The 12,986-nt window shown below is 41.0% G+C and overlaps 1 protein-coding gene across 1 annotated transcript in view; it reads right to left on the bottom strand.

Annotated features, from left to right (window-relative positions):
• LOC126203715 (protein yellow-like) overlaps positions 1-11,441 on the bottom strand; it is a 111,554-nt gene extending 100,113 nt beyond the window's left edge. The window contains exon 1 of the mRNA XM_049938090.1: positions 11,298-11,441. Within this exon, the coding sequence (XP_049794047.1) occupies positions 11,298-11,367 (70 nt within the window). The 5' untranslated portion in view covers positions 11,368-11,441. The remainder of the gene's footprint in view (positions 1-11,297) is intronic.
• Positions 11,442-12,986: the final 1,545 nt, after the last annotated feature.

The raw sequence follows: 12,986 nt of genomic DNA, 5'->3' as shown, positions 1-12,986 counted from the left end.
ACCAACGACTGAGCCTATGGGACATTTTATCGAGAAGCCGCACCTGTAGCCACCCTCCACGTCTCCAGTAGGTGCACGACTGTTTTTGTTTTCACATTGTGACTGAATTTGTCTGCATATGGCATGTTTTGCGCATGGATTAGGTACATGTAAACATAATATTTTATTTTTGTAATTAATTTGGCGGTTCCTTCTGAAATCACTCAGGCTCAAACGGCAATACAAATAACTGTGACAGGTTGCTGTATTTCCAGTTTCACTCGATGTACTCTCGCAGAACAGAGGAAGAGAAAGTTCTGGCGTGCCTTTTTCGAAGGGATTTCTTCTGATACCGACTGACAGTAGCAGTGAAAGTGGAGATGATGTGTTGGCTGAAAACAGTGATCTCGGTGCCATAACAAATAGTTTTCTAGACTAACCAGATAGTCCAGGACGTCCAGGTACATCATCAGAACCATTATATAAAAAAAAGTAAAACTATTGTTAATGTTGAGAAACATATTACAGGAGCAAAACATGTACCAATACATGGTACCTCAAGGCACTTTGTGCACTGGAGGACAAAGGACAAAAAAGGAACCTCACAGAAGCAGATGGAAGTCTGCTCTCTGTCAAGCAGCCCTATGCCTATCTGTAGAAAGTAACTGCACTTTACCTTACCACCAAAGGCAACGATATTCCACGCTCAGTGTCTCAATTTGAAACCACCGTATATGTGTTCAGTTAATGTTTGTAGCACATTGCTCTGTCTCAATTTATGTCTAGTAATTTAATTAAAAGAAAAGAAAATTCAAAAATCTAATTTTCACTATTTCGACTTAAATGAAGTTCCAAGTTCCCAAGATCTCCGTTGCATTCAAATCTTATCTAGGTCTGACTTGATATTACGTAGCTTTTTTGGGGGTAGAATTTCACTACAAGCAACTGCGTCATCTGCAAAAAAGTCTGGCGTTTCTGTTGATAGCTTCTACCAGGCCATTAATGTATAGCATGGACAGCAATGTTCGCAACACCTTTCCCTGCGGCACAGCTGCAGTTACTTCTACATCGGTTGATGAGTCATCGCCCAAAACAAGTTGCACCCTTCCTACAAAAATCCTCCCTCCAGTTACAAATTTCATTTGATATCCAGTATGATTATACTTTCATTAACAAGCGTTGGTGAGGTTCTGAGTCAAATCCTTTTCGGGTTTTATTTTTTTATTCATTATGGTCCGCCTGCTTGATCACTAAAATGAACCGTTACACAGGGTGATTCGTGAAGATATGCAAATATTTTATTATGTTATTCTACAAGTAAAACTAAAGAAATAAAGCTCTTGTAGACATAGGTCCGCAAGTGTTAACTTACGGAGTTACGGCTAATGAAAGATTTTGCCTGAAATTTAGAAACTTCGCTTATATGAAGCCATCGCAAAACTGTATGAGGTTAAAGTAAAACATGACTTCCATTTATTCTGTTGTTATTGATCTGGTGAATCTAATAAAACATGTCCCAGACGTGTATCTGCAGTAGTTTTCCAGAACATGCAGACAAGCAAAGATTATTACACAAGTAAATTCATTTACTTTTTCATTAAGAATGTAGAAATGTTTATGTCATTGTTGGCAACCGTTAGTGAGTTGTTTCATTCGATTCCTAACCTTGAAACGAATTAATTTTCTCTATTGTTCAGTTTATGAGGACAAAGTCAATACACGTGGGGCATTACTTGCTCGCATTATGAATGCAATAGCCAAAATTACGAACACCCCTGTGAAACTGAAACGAGCAACAAAATCTGTTCATACACGTGCAGCTAAATGCATTGAACTCGGTGGAGACATTTGTTGTGAATGCATTGTGAAATTGTATATGCACTGTACAACTTCCTTAACACAGAGCTATGTTTTTTCCGGTTTAACATGAATTCACGTGTGGTATGGTATTAATAAAAGCAGATTATCTGACACATTCATACAGTTTTGGTTAACGTTATTACTATCATTTTTCCAAAATTAAATTCTCTACAACTTCTACTGAAAACTTTGTGCACTTGTCTGGAATTTAAAAAATAAATTGGGTCAAGCAGATAATAAAGTAAAAATTTTACGAAATTACGTCTTTGCTTCTGTGAATGTTCTGGAAAACTACTGCAGATACACGTCTGGAACATCTTTTATTAGATTCACCAGACCAATAACTACAAAATAAATGGAAATCGTGCTGTACTTTAACCCCATACAGCTTTGCGATGACTTTATATTAGCGAAGTTGCTAAATTTCAGGCAAAATCTTTTATTAGCCGTTACTCCGTAACTAAGCATTTGCGGACCTATGTTTATATGAACTTTTTTCTATAGCTTTACTTGTACAATAACATATTAAAATATTTGCACATCGTCTTGAATCACTCTGTATATTAAATTGCATTTACGTGAATCTTTGTGATAATATATTTTCTTTTACTTTTTTCTAATCTGAATATCAAGCTAACCTTACAGGGTCCATCATACTACTTTCTCCTTCTCTGTTTATTCAGCTGTCGATCGAACATTTAGATGGCTACCTATAAGGTCTACATGTAGTTATCCTATGGCATCTTTTTCCACTCGCAGTCGGCTGTTCCTTCCCTGTGACAGAAAAAGAGCCATAGATTTTCGCTATTTCCATCTTTTTTACTAATTTTACAGTTGTCTGCATCACCTACCACTATTAGTGCAATTGCAACTATATGCACTAATTCTACAGTAACGAACACAGAAAGAAACATATGTGACATGTGATTTTCGGTAGACAGGAAATACTGCACCTATCTGATTGCCTTGATCTATTGCCTTCTGGGCGTCATGTGAGAAAAGCACGAGTTAGGTTTTACATGACCGATGTTTTGGGAACCTAGCTTGAAGAGGTCATTCTGTTCAAGATACCTCATTACACTTGACGACCCAGAATGTAAATCTAACATAACACAACTCGTGTCACGAATAAATTGGTGTGTGTGAGTATGAGAAGAATATGTTCGAGGATTCTACAACAGATACACGCGAGGAAGACTGAACGGTAGATTTTCGGATCACTTTTACTACTCTGGTAGACTGGTATGAACTGTTCTTTTTTCCAGCTATTAGACACAGTTTTTCTGTTCGAGGGCTCTGTGTTATATTGCAGTCATACAGGGTAATTCCGTGACGTTGCGAACTTTCAGGGATGTTGGAGAAGAGTAAACATATCAATTTTAGTAAGGGACCCTGCTCCCGAAATGACCGTGTCGAAAGTTATAAGGAAAAATCGCTGTGATACCTCTGATAGTGAATATATGTACCACTACTGTTGTTGCTTGGACTGTAGGGTAGGATTTTCCAGGTGGTAGTAAGGACCAAAACAAGAATCAGTAGTAAACATCGACTCTAAAATTCTTACCTTAAGAGCTATGACCAATTGTTCATGTAGCTGCTAAGAGATGAGTGTGGAATGGCACGTAGGGTCACGGTGACTCCTGTTGCTGGCACATAATCTAACTACTTAAAATCGGCAACCTAAAAACCAAGTGGCACTTGTTTAACATTTGTAGTCCTGTCGTCCTCAGTTGCGTGTAATACGAGGGCCGTTCAGAAAGTAACCTCCGGTTGATTTAAAAAAATACACCAAGTTAAATAAAAATATTTTAATATATACATCTTACAACTACATCTTTGCACTATTTTTCTACATAGTCTCCATAGCGATTGAGGCACTTATCGTATCTCTTCACAAGCTTTGAAATTCCTTCTGCATAAAAATCACCCGCTTGTGCCTGGAGCCAGCCTGTGACCGCATCTTTGAGCTCTTCGTCGTCATCAAACTGCTGTGACCCGAGCCATTTCTTCAAATGCATGAAGAGGTGATAATCACTTGGCGCCAGGTCTGGGCTGTAAGGTGGATGGTTGATAACGTCCCACTTGAAGGACTCAAGAAGGGCCGTTGTTCTGCGAACAGAGTGAGGACGGGCGTTATCGTGCAAAAAAACGATACCGGAAGTCAGCATACCACGGCGTTTGTTCTGTATAGCCCGTCGTAACTTTTTTATTGTTTCACAGTACACGTCTTGATTAATGGTCGTACCACGTTCCATGAATTCAACCAACAACACCCCTTTGGCATCCCAAAACACCGTTGCCATCAGTTTTCTGGCAGAAAAATCTTGCGAGGCTTTTCTTGGTTTGGTAGGCGAATTTGAATGTGCCCACATCTTTGATTGTTCTTTTGTCTCAGGGTTCACGTACTTAATCCAGGTTTCGTCACCGGTCACGATTCTGTTTAACAATGGTTCTCCTTCGTCCTCATAACGTGATAGAAAGTCTAATGCAGAGGCCATTCTTTGAGTTTTGTGGTGGTCGGTAAGAATTTTGGGCACCCATCGTGCACAGAACTTACGGTAACCCAATCTTGCTGTCACTATCTCGTACAAGAGAGTCTTAGAAATCTGTGGAAAACCAGTAGACAACTCCGACATTGAGAAACGTCGATTTTCACGAACTTTTGCATCAACTGTCTGAACGAGTTCGTCAGTCACCAATGATGGTCTACTACTCCTCTCTTCATCATGAACGTTTTCTCGTCCACTTTTAAATAAACGTACCCATTCACGGACAACTCCTTCACTCATAACTCTTGGTCCGTACACGGCACAAAGCTCACGATGAATAGCTGCTGCAGAATATCCTTTGGCTGTAAAAAACCTTATGACAGCACGCACTTCACATTTGGCGGGGATTTCTATTGCAGCACACATTTCAAACTGCCACAAAAACTAAACTAGCGCAGGTACGACGTTCACTCGACCACGGCTTGATGCCGACTGACCTGTTGAGTGCGTGAACGCACAGATGGCGTCGCTACTCCCCCCACAACCCGCACTGTGACCAATCGGAGGTTACTTTCTGAACCGCCCTCGTATTATGATATGTTGATATTCCAGGCCACTGAAGATGCCTTGAAAAGAATAAAGGCGAAAAGCGTATGGCACGAAAATTGTATTTCATTCAGTTGTAGTTAGGCGGTCCAATAGCGAAAATTATCAACACACCTTAACCAGTGCCACATGCTCTGTCTCCTTGAGACACTTGGTAAATGTTAGGGGTTTAAAGGTGGACGTTTGCGCGTATTCTGGTGCTCTAGAATTTCGCTCCTGCACTTCCCCTTCTGCCGGCAGCTAAATACTAACGACGAAATTATCTTTCAGTACCAAAATCTCAATCGGATACCTCTGTGTCGAATGCCACCACATAAGTGTGCGTTAGCGCACTTCGTAACGTAGACAGGGAAAGACGATACTCTATTAAAAATATGTACTTATTTTTTCATAGGTATTTCATAAGGCTTCAGCTACTTTCCAGACGTTAAAAGCAGTTTTCACGCCCTAGTGACGTCGCAGACAATGTTTACCGCTCTAGATTTACGTCCATTCTATGTCTGAAAGCGACTTGATACCCCTTAATCACGGAGAAACGAAGTCAATGAAAATCTAATACCGTTTATCTAAAACTGTCTTTCCATTCCATCATAATAACATAGGATACAGTGGAATTAGTTTTACTATGTGAAAGATTACAGGTTTCTCGGGCACCACTTAATTAATGTTACGTATTGATACACTACTGGCACTGCAGTCTGGAACCGCGCGACCGCTGCGGTCGCAGGTTCGAATCCTGCCTCGGACATGGATGTGTGTGATGTCCTTAGGTTAGTTAGGTTTAAGTAGTTTTAAGTTCTAGGCGACTGATGACCTCAGAAGTTAAGTCGCATAGTGCTCAGAGCCATTTGAGCCATTAAAATTGCTACACCACGAAGATGACGTGCTACAGACGCGAAATTTAACCGACAGGAAGAAGATGCTGTGCTATGCAAATGATTAGCTTTTCAGAGCATTCACACAAGGTTGGCGCCGGTGGCGGCACCTACAGCGTGCTGACATGAGGAAAGTTTCCAACCGATTTCTCATCCACAAACAGCAGTTGACCGGCGTTGCCTGGTGAAACGTTGTTGTGATTCCTTGTGTAAGGAGGAGAAATGCGTACCATCCCGTTTCCGACTTTGATAAAGGTTGGATTGTAGCCTATCGCGATTGCGGTTTATCGTATCGCTACATTGCTACTCGCGTTGCCGAGATCCAGTGACTGTTAGCGGAATATGGAATAGGTGTGTATTCTTCATCGACATACTGACGTATCACCCGGCGTGATGGTATGGGGTGCCCTTGGTTACACGTCTCGGTCACCAGTTGTTCGCATTGACGGCACTATGAACAGTGGACGTTACATTTCAGATGTGTTACGACCCGTTGGCTCTACCCTTCATTCGATCCCTGCGAAACCCTACATTTCAGCAAGATAATGCACGACCGTATGTTGCAGGTCCTGTACGGGCCTTTCTGCATACAGAAAATGTTCGACTGCTGCCCTGGCCAGCACATTCTCCAGATCTCTCACCAATTGAAAACGTTTGGTCAATGGTGGCCGAGCAACTGGCTCGTCACAATACGCCAGTCACTATTCTTGATGAACTGTGGTATCGTGTTCAAATTGCATGGGCAGCGGTACCTGTACACGCCATCCAAGCTCTATTTGACTCAATGCCCATGCGTATCAAGGCCGTTATTACGGCCAGAGGTGGTTGTTCTGGGTACTGATTTCTCTGGATCTATGCACCCAAATTGCGTGTAAATGTAATCACATGTCAGTTCTAGTATAATATATTAGTCCAATGATCACCCGTTTATCATTTGCGTTTCTTCTTGGTGCAGCAATTTTAATAGCCAGTAGTGTACAACACACACTCGTGATTTCAGAGTCCACATTCTAGAATTTTTGGTTTGTGTGCTCCACGGACAATTTAGGTTCCTTCTGAGTTTCAAATTAAAACAATAGTTTTGAAGAATTTTAAATAGTTTTACCTGCGTGGTAAAATGATATGGTAGGACACCAGTGGATTTCCTCTGTCCATTCATGGACATATTTTATTGAATCGTCAGATAGGTGTAATTGGTTTCTCACATATATCTGATGATGGACTATGAATTCCGAAATCAGTAACGTATCAACATGAATGAACTGCAGCCTGAGGGAGCCTGTCATATTTCACATAATAAAAGAAACTGCGGCTGCATAACTCCGAGATGCCATCGTCAACACCAGTGGAGGAGATAGAAATCAAAGTATCTTTTTCACCTCTGTTTACACTCTGGGTGGTTCCCATTCTACGGTATTTATTTATTCTACTGTTTGACAGAATGAGCTCTTAGCAACACAAATATTTTTTTGTACGAACTTCATTATGAGATTTGCAATAAATTATACAAATATTTCTTCTTAAACTATCTTGCTTTTGAACGAACAACATACGTAGCAACCAGCACATTTCGAAACAGAACTAATTATTTCCATAGGGTAGCTGCCGTTCGCTACATCACCAGCCAACAAGCAGAGAAACAATCAGTATTTCGATTAGCCTTGAGTAGCTGTCCAGGAAGCTCTGCATTGTACTGTAACCAGAATGTTCATTAGATGGACGACAGGGTTGATAACCAGACTATACTACCGTTGTTTACAGAAAATTTCTCTGGAGCAAGCTTGTTCTAGTCACTACATCGCAGATTCTTTCGTGATAAGGTATTTTGTAATTGTGTAGTCATCTTCTGTAATATCACATCGCAGTTTGTTCTTTCAGGCGGCGAGGTATACGTTAGTCTCAGTTTTTATCAAACTTGAAATTTTCATAATGTACAAGCAGGACACAAAACCAGGAAGGGACTTCATGGCGTTATGAATTCAAGAACACCTGCATCATCAAGCACTTAAAGCTGTTTCGTGGAAGACTCATAAACATGAAAGCCATTTGTAGCGTAGTTAAACCGTTGGCATAAGGTAATTGTAATCTGAGTAATGTTTCTGTTTACTCGATTTTATCACACTTTAACTATGCCGATCAGCTACGTTTCTTGTGAATCATGCAACAGCGCTGCAGCTGTGCTCTGTGGCCTTCGCAGACCGCGCCCGGTGAAAGCGAACACAATCCTGTCTGCAGTGGATACCTGCACTGTAGTTTCAGAGTAGCTCGTGAGTGACTTCGAAGCTCTCAAGCTACAGTGCGAAGGTCTGAGAATGCCTACGTTGTTTTGTGGAGATCGCTGTGACGTACGTGTCATAATGTACACTTACTGCGATCATCATCCCGCAATCGTTCCACCCTTATCATCGGTTTTTACTACGCAGCTTCCAGCTCCTATCTTGGCAATCTAGTTCTTGTAATCTCATACCTCTTCTTCAGTATCCGACGCTCTCATCCGTATTAGCTAATACTCTCAATATCTTTTTTTATATAAAAAAGAATCAATACCGCACCAACGCTTGTAACGAAAATACGATCATGTATAATATCAAACAAAATTTGTGACCGGACTGAGACTTTCTTGGCAGGTAGACCCAACACAATCCGTAGCAGAATCCACACAGTATCTGCGATTGAGCCCCTCATACAACGCGATTCCGTGAGGATGATACAGGCTTACAGGTATGATGGGAATGGTAAATGTATCAATCTAAGACAAGGGTCCCTGGTACCGGAACTACAGAGTCGAAAGTTATAACCGAAAATCGTTCTAATACCTCTGACAGTGGAATACATGTAACTTCATTGTTGTTGCTAAGATTGTAGATTAGGCAACTTTCGGAGGTGGTAGTGTGGTCGAAAACAAGATAGAATTGATTAAATCTTCTCATGTTCAGAAATTGGATGGAGCAATCTATTTTACTTTGTAAAGTTTTTCTATAGTCAAATCGCACAAATTCTTCTTTATTTGTGACAACTTGTCTCGACAGAGATAACTGTCATCGTCTGGTCTTCAAAAACTATTTATTTCAAAACGTGTTCTAATTCACAATGAACACGTTTTCTAACAAATAATTTTTGAAGACTAGGAGGCGACAGTTGTACCTGTCGAAACCGGTTGTCTAAACTAAAGAAGAATTTATGCGATTTCGGCTATAGAAAGTTTTTTATCAAGAGAAAATCGTCTAGTAGACATGGACGCTAAAATGCATACCTCAACGGCAAGGAGCACTTGCTCGGTGTAATAGATGCGTTTCACAGCAACGGGTTTCACCGTGTCCCTACGAGCCATTCCATACTCACCTGTTAGCAGCACAAATACTACTACTCTATCCATCACAGCTATCCATATAGCATAGAAACATAAGCAACGTCACAACAGGTTGGAGGAAGGTAGTGGAAAGCCAGCTACACTAGTATCTTCCACAGCACACAGTTAAGGAGTTCTCGTATTGTTTCCAAAGCTCCGACTGAAAATGCTACTAACACCATTGCGAAACGTTTGTACACAGCATCTCACACTGAGTGAAATATGTGGTTGGCAGGGCTATTACTGCTTCTCTTACAAAAGACAAGAACGGAAACATAAGGGAGTATACAAATATATAAGTAAATCAAATGTCTCCTACAATGTACTAAGCGACTTTAAAATTCCGGTTAAGATGACAGTGTCAAATGGCTCTGAGCACTATGGGACTTAACTTCTGAGGTCATCAGTCCCCTAGAACTACTTAAACCTAACCAACCTAAGGACATCAAAACATCCATGCCCGAGGCAGGCTTCGAACCTGCGACCGTAGCGGTCGCGCGGTTCCAGATTGTAGCGCCTAGAACCGCTCGGCCACTCCGCCCGGCGATGACAGTGTCGTTTCGTAGGAAGGTGACTGGTATTTTGTAACTAAACGATGTGTTGGGGCAGTGTGGCTGGATGAGGAGCATCATGTAAAACAAATTACGGGCCCATCAAAAACAAATCAGACGGCATTTTCGATTTCAGTATACATATACAATTTTTAGTTTTGAACGCGCAATTCAAGTGTTGAACAGTGTTAGTCAGTATTTCATGTCATAAAAAAAGTACACCGTGAATCGCTGAATAATTTGGTGTATGTCGATTTTGGTATCTCAATAAGTACTAGGCCTAATTTATCATCGCAAAAGTTTGAACCTTTGGAGTCGAAGCGTAAAATAAACTTGATACAATGATTTGATGAAATAAGAGTCCACGGACGTTATAAGGTTTTTTGAAACATAATAAGTACCGCTTTTGGCGGGCAATATGACATATGTATCGGATGATATTGCGAAATCAAATGAATCCCATTTCATGGCAGCATAACTATTAACGATGAAAGAAAAAAATGTGGAACGTCTGAAATCTGTCACTTGTATTGCTTCAATCATTTTCTTAGTCTCAATAAATTTGAAGAAGGAAATTTTTCCATCTCACTGTGAATAAAACATTTTACCTTTTACCCTGCCAGTTTCGGGCATTGCTCATTCCCAGGTGTGTCTCTAGCAATGTATGTCGCTACATCGACGTCATTAATTTAAAAACCGCGTGCACAATTATGCATGGCACGCAGTTTTTATATCAGTGACAATGATGTAGCCACGTATGTAACTAGAGGGACATTTGAGAATGGGCAATGCCCAACACTCGTGATGCGAAAAATAAAAAAAAATAAAAATTGTACACACTATGATGGAGAGATGTCGTTCTTCCAACTACACTGTTTCATTTGGCTGCTGGATTATAAATCAAACATAGGCCGGTGTGAGATGGAGCGTACACCATTAAGTTAAGTAGTGGTTTTGACTTTGTACATATGTACTGTTTGTGTTTTCCTTTTTTTGTTTTCATTTATAAATGTGTAGCTATGGTGTTCTTTTAATCATTGACAAAGGTATTCTTAGGCACTTGTGGGTTTTATTGTTGTTCTGAAGAAGGTGTAGTTATCTACGCCGAAACCTAGGTTAACACTAGGTGCTTTTTTCGCAATCGAGGCGGGTTTTTAGTTTTTTAATACAGTAAAACTTTTAACTTGTAGTATTGCTAATGTGTGCCACAGAATTTGAAATGTATGCTTACAAATGAAACACCTCTATCGTAAATCGTACTGCAATCGATACTACTATGTATATTGACAGTTGTGTTTATCATATTGAAAAATAAATACAGAATAATGAAAGGTGTTCTGTGATGGAGAATATACCGTACGCTTCACAGGACGATCACACAAAGTTCAACAGTTGATAGTGCGTAAAAGTGCTCGGGCAACATTTGGCAAAGGAAGACTGTTGATAACAAATGCCAACTCTACTAATGCTACCGGGTATTCAGTGTAAACTGAACATGAAAAAAATAAGTCGCATTGTCCGTGTGGGTAACAGGTATATATCGTGGTAAAACCGTGTGAAGAGTGGTAGCTGGAGAAGTGACGCTTACCGGCAGAAGAGAGACCAAAGATCACGGCTGCGAGGCACAGCAGCCACAGGTGAAGCGCGTGGCGGGCCATAGCGCAGACTGGAGAACAGAACGCGGACGCGAGAGGAGAAAGGTGACTCGGACGCCAACTCACGCTCACATTGTACTGCGCATGCGCGTCACGGACGAACGCGCCGGGAAATTCGATGATAACAATCGGTGCGTCAGCAGGCGCTCGGAACCAGTCTGGGAGACAGAAATTCCTGCGGCGTGACACTCGAAAATGATTAGGAAGCCGAGGAAGGCAAGATGCCCTTCCCGGAAGGCGTTCCATTCGTGAGCGGCAAAGAGGGCCGTCATTTGAAAGCTTCGTTCACACCGAAGCAAATGGGAGTAGACACGAGCGAGCACGCATTCGCAGGCAACTAGCCAGTACTCATTAGCACGTACTTGCACCTAGGGTGACCAGATGCAATTGTTTAAAAAGGAGGACAAACAGCTTCAAAAAGGAGGACAACGGAAGAAAAAAGAGGACACATCTAACGGGTCAACTGCAGATGAGGATACCACCCGTCAGCTTTGGACAAGTCACGTGACTGCCGGGAATTACCGGTAAAACTAGTAGTTAATTGTTGCTGATGGTCAGGTGGTGGTTAACTGAGCAATATAAAAAAAATTAAAAACATTGATTGTGGTGACAGTGTGGCCTCAATTGTTTTGTTATGTCAACAACACGGAATTGTTTACAAAGCGAAAAACGTAAGACCATTCACCTCCCTTCATTCGACGCACCGCTACCAACATCTACAATTCAAGCAGCAGCTGATGACATGTAAACTGCACTTTAACCTTCCGAATACAAATAAACTGAATGACTATGAAACAATGAAATAAAACCATGACAGTTAATCTGTCGAGTTATTTCTTACCTTTATTGGCCACTGAGACGTACGTTCCAGCTCCACATATCTTACATTCCGCTTCAAATTCATGTCTCCCTTTCTTAAAGCCGGATATTTGCAGGAAAGGACATCAGAAAATGTACACTTCAGTTTAGGCACAGCCAAATATTTTACGTAACTCACTTGGTTAAAAATTACACTCACATAACACACGAGAACTACAGGAAGCCAAGCCAATACAAAGCGAAGATAAGAAACGAAAATTTTAAATAATCGATATTTGCATTCGCTTATAGGTAGATCAACGATAACATCGACAACCCTGGTGCCACGTACTAACACCGCCTTCGAAGGCTGTGCCAATATAATAGAACGGGACGAATTGTAAATTTAACTGTATTACGCTCAACTTTGCGAAAAAGCCGGACACTGTAAAAATCCGTCCGGACCTCGGACAAAGAGCTAAAAGGGAGGACATGTCCGGATTAATCCGGACGTCTGGTCACCCTTCTTGCACCAGGGAACCAGCGTTAGCACGGGAGGGAACGGAATACGACACGAGAGCACAACTCTACGAACGCTGCGTTAGAGTTTCTCTGACTGAAGTGTCGTTACGAGGGATGGGAAAAACCGACCGGTAAAAACCGATACCGGTATTTTAGTTCTGAATAACCGGTACTTTTCGGTACATGTTTGGTCTCCGTTATAATAGGTGGTTTTCACTTTTTACGAACAACTAAGTAAAAAAGAAAAAAACTAAAATATCAATTAGCCATAGCAGTATTGCTAATTTTTTTGGTTTTAAATA

This window comes from Schistocerca nitens, chromosome 9, assembly GCF_023898315.1.
Source record: "Schistocerca nitens isolate TAMUIC-IGC-003100 chromosome 9, iqSchNite1.1, whole genome shotgun sequence".
NCBI lineage: Eukaryota > Metazoa > Arthropoda > Insecta > Orthoptera > Acrididae > Schistocerca > Schistocerca nitens.
The sequence above is the reverse complement of the archived record's forward strand: the minus strand, read 5'-3'. Positions and strand labels throughout refer to the sequence as shown.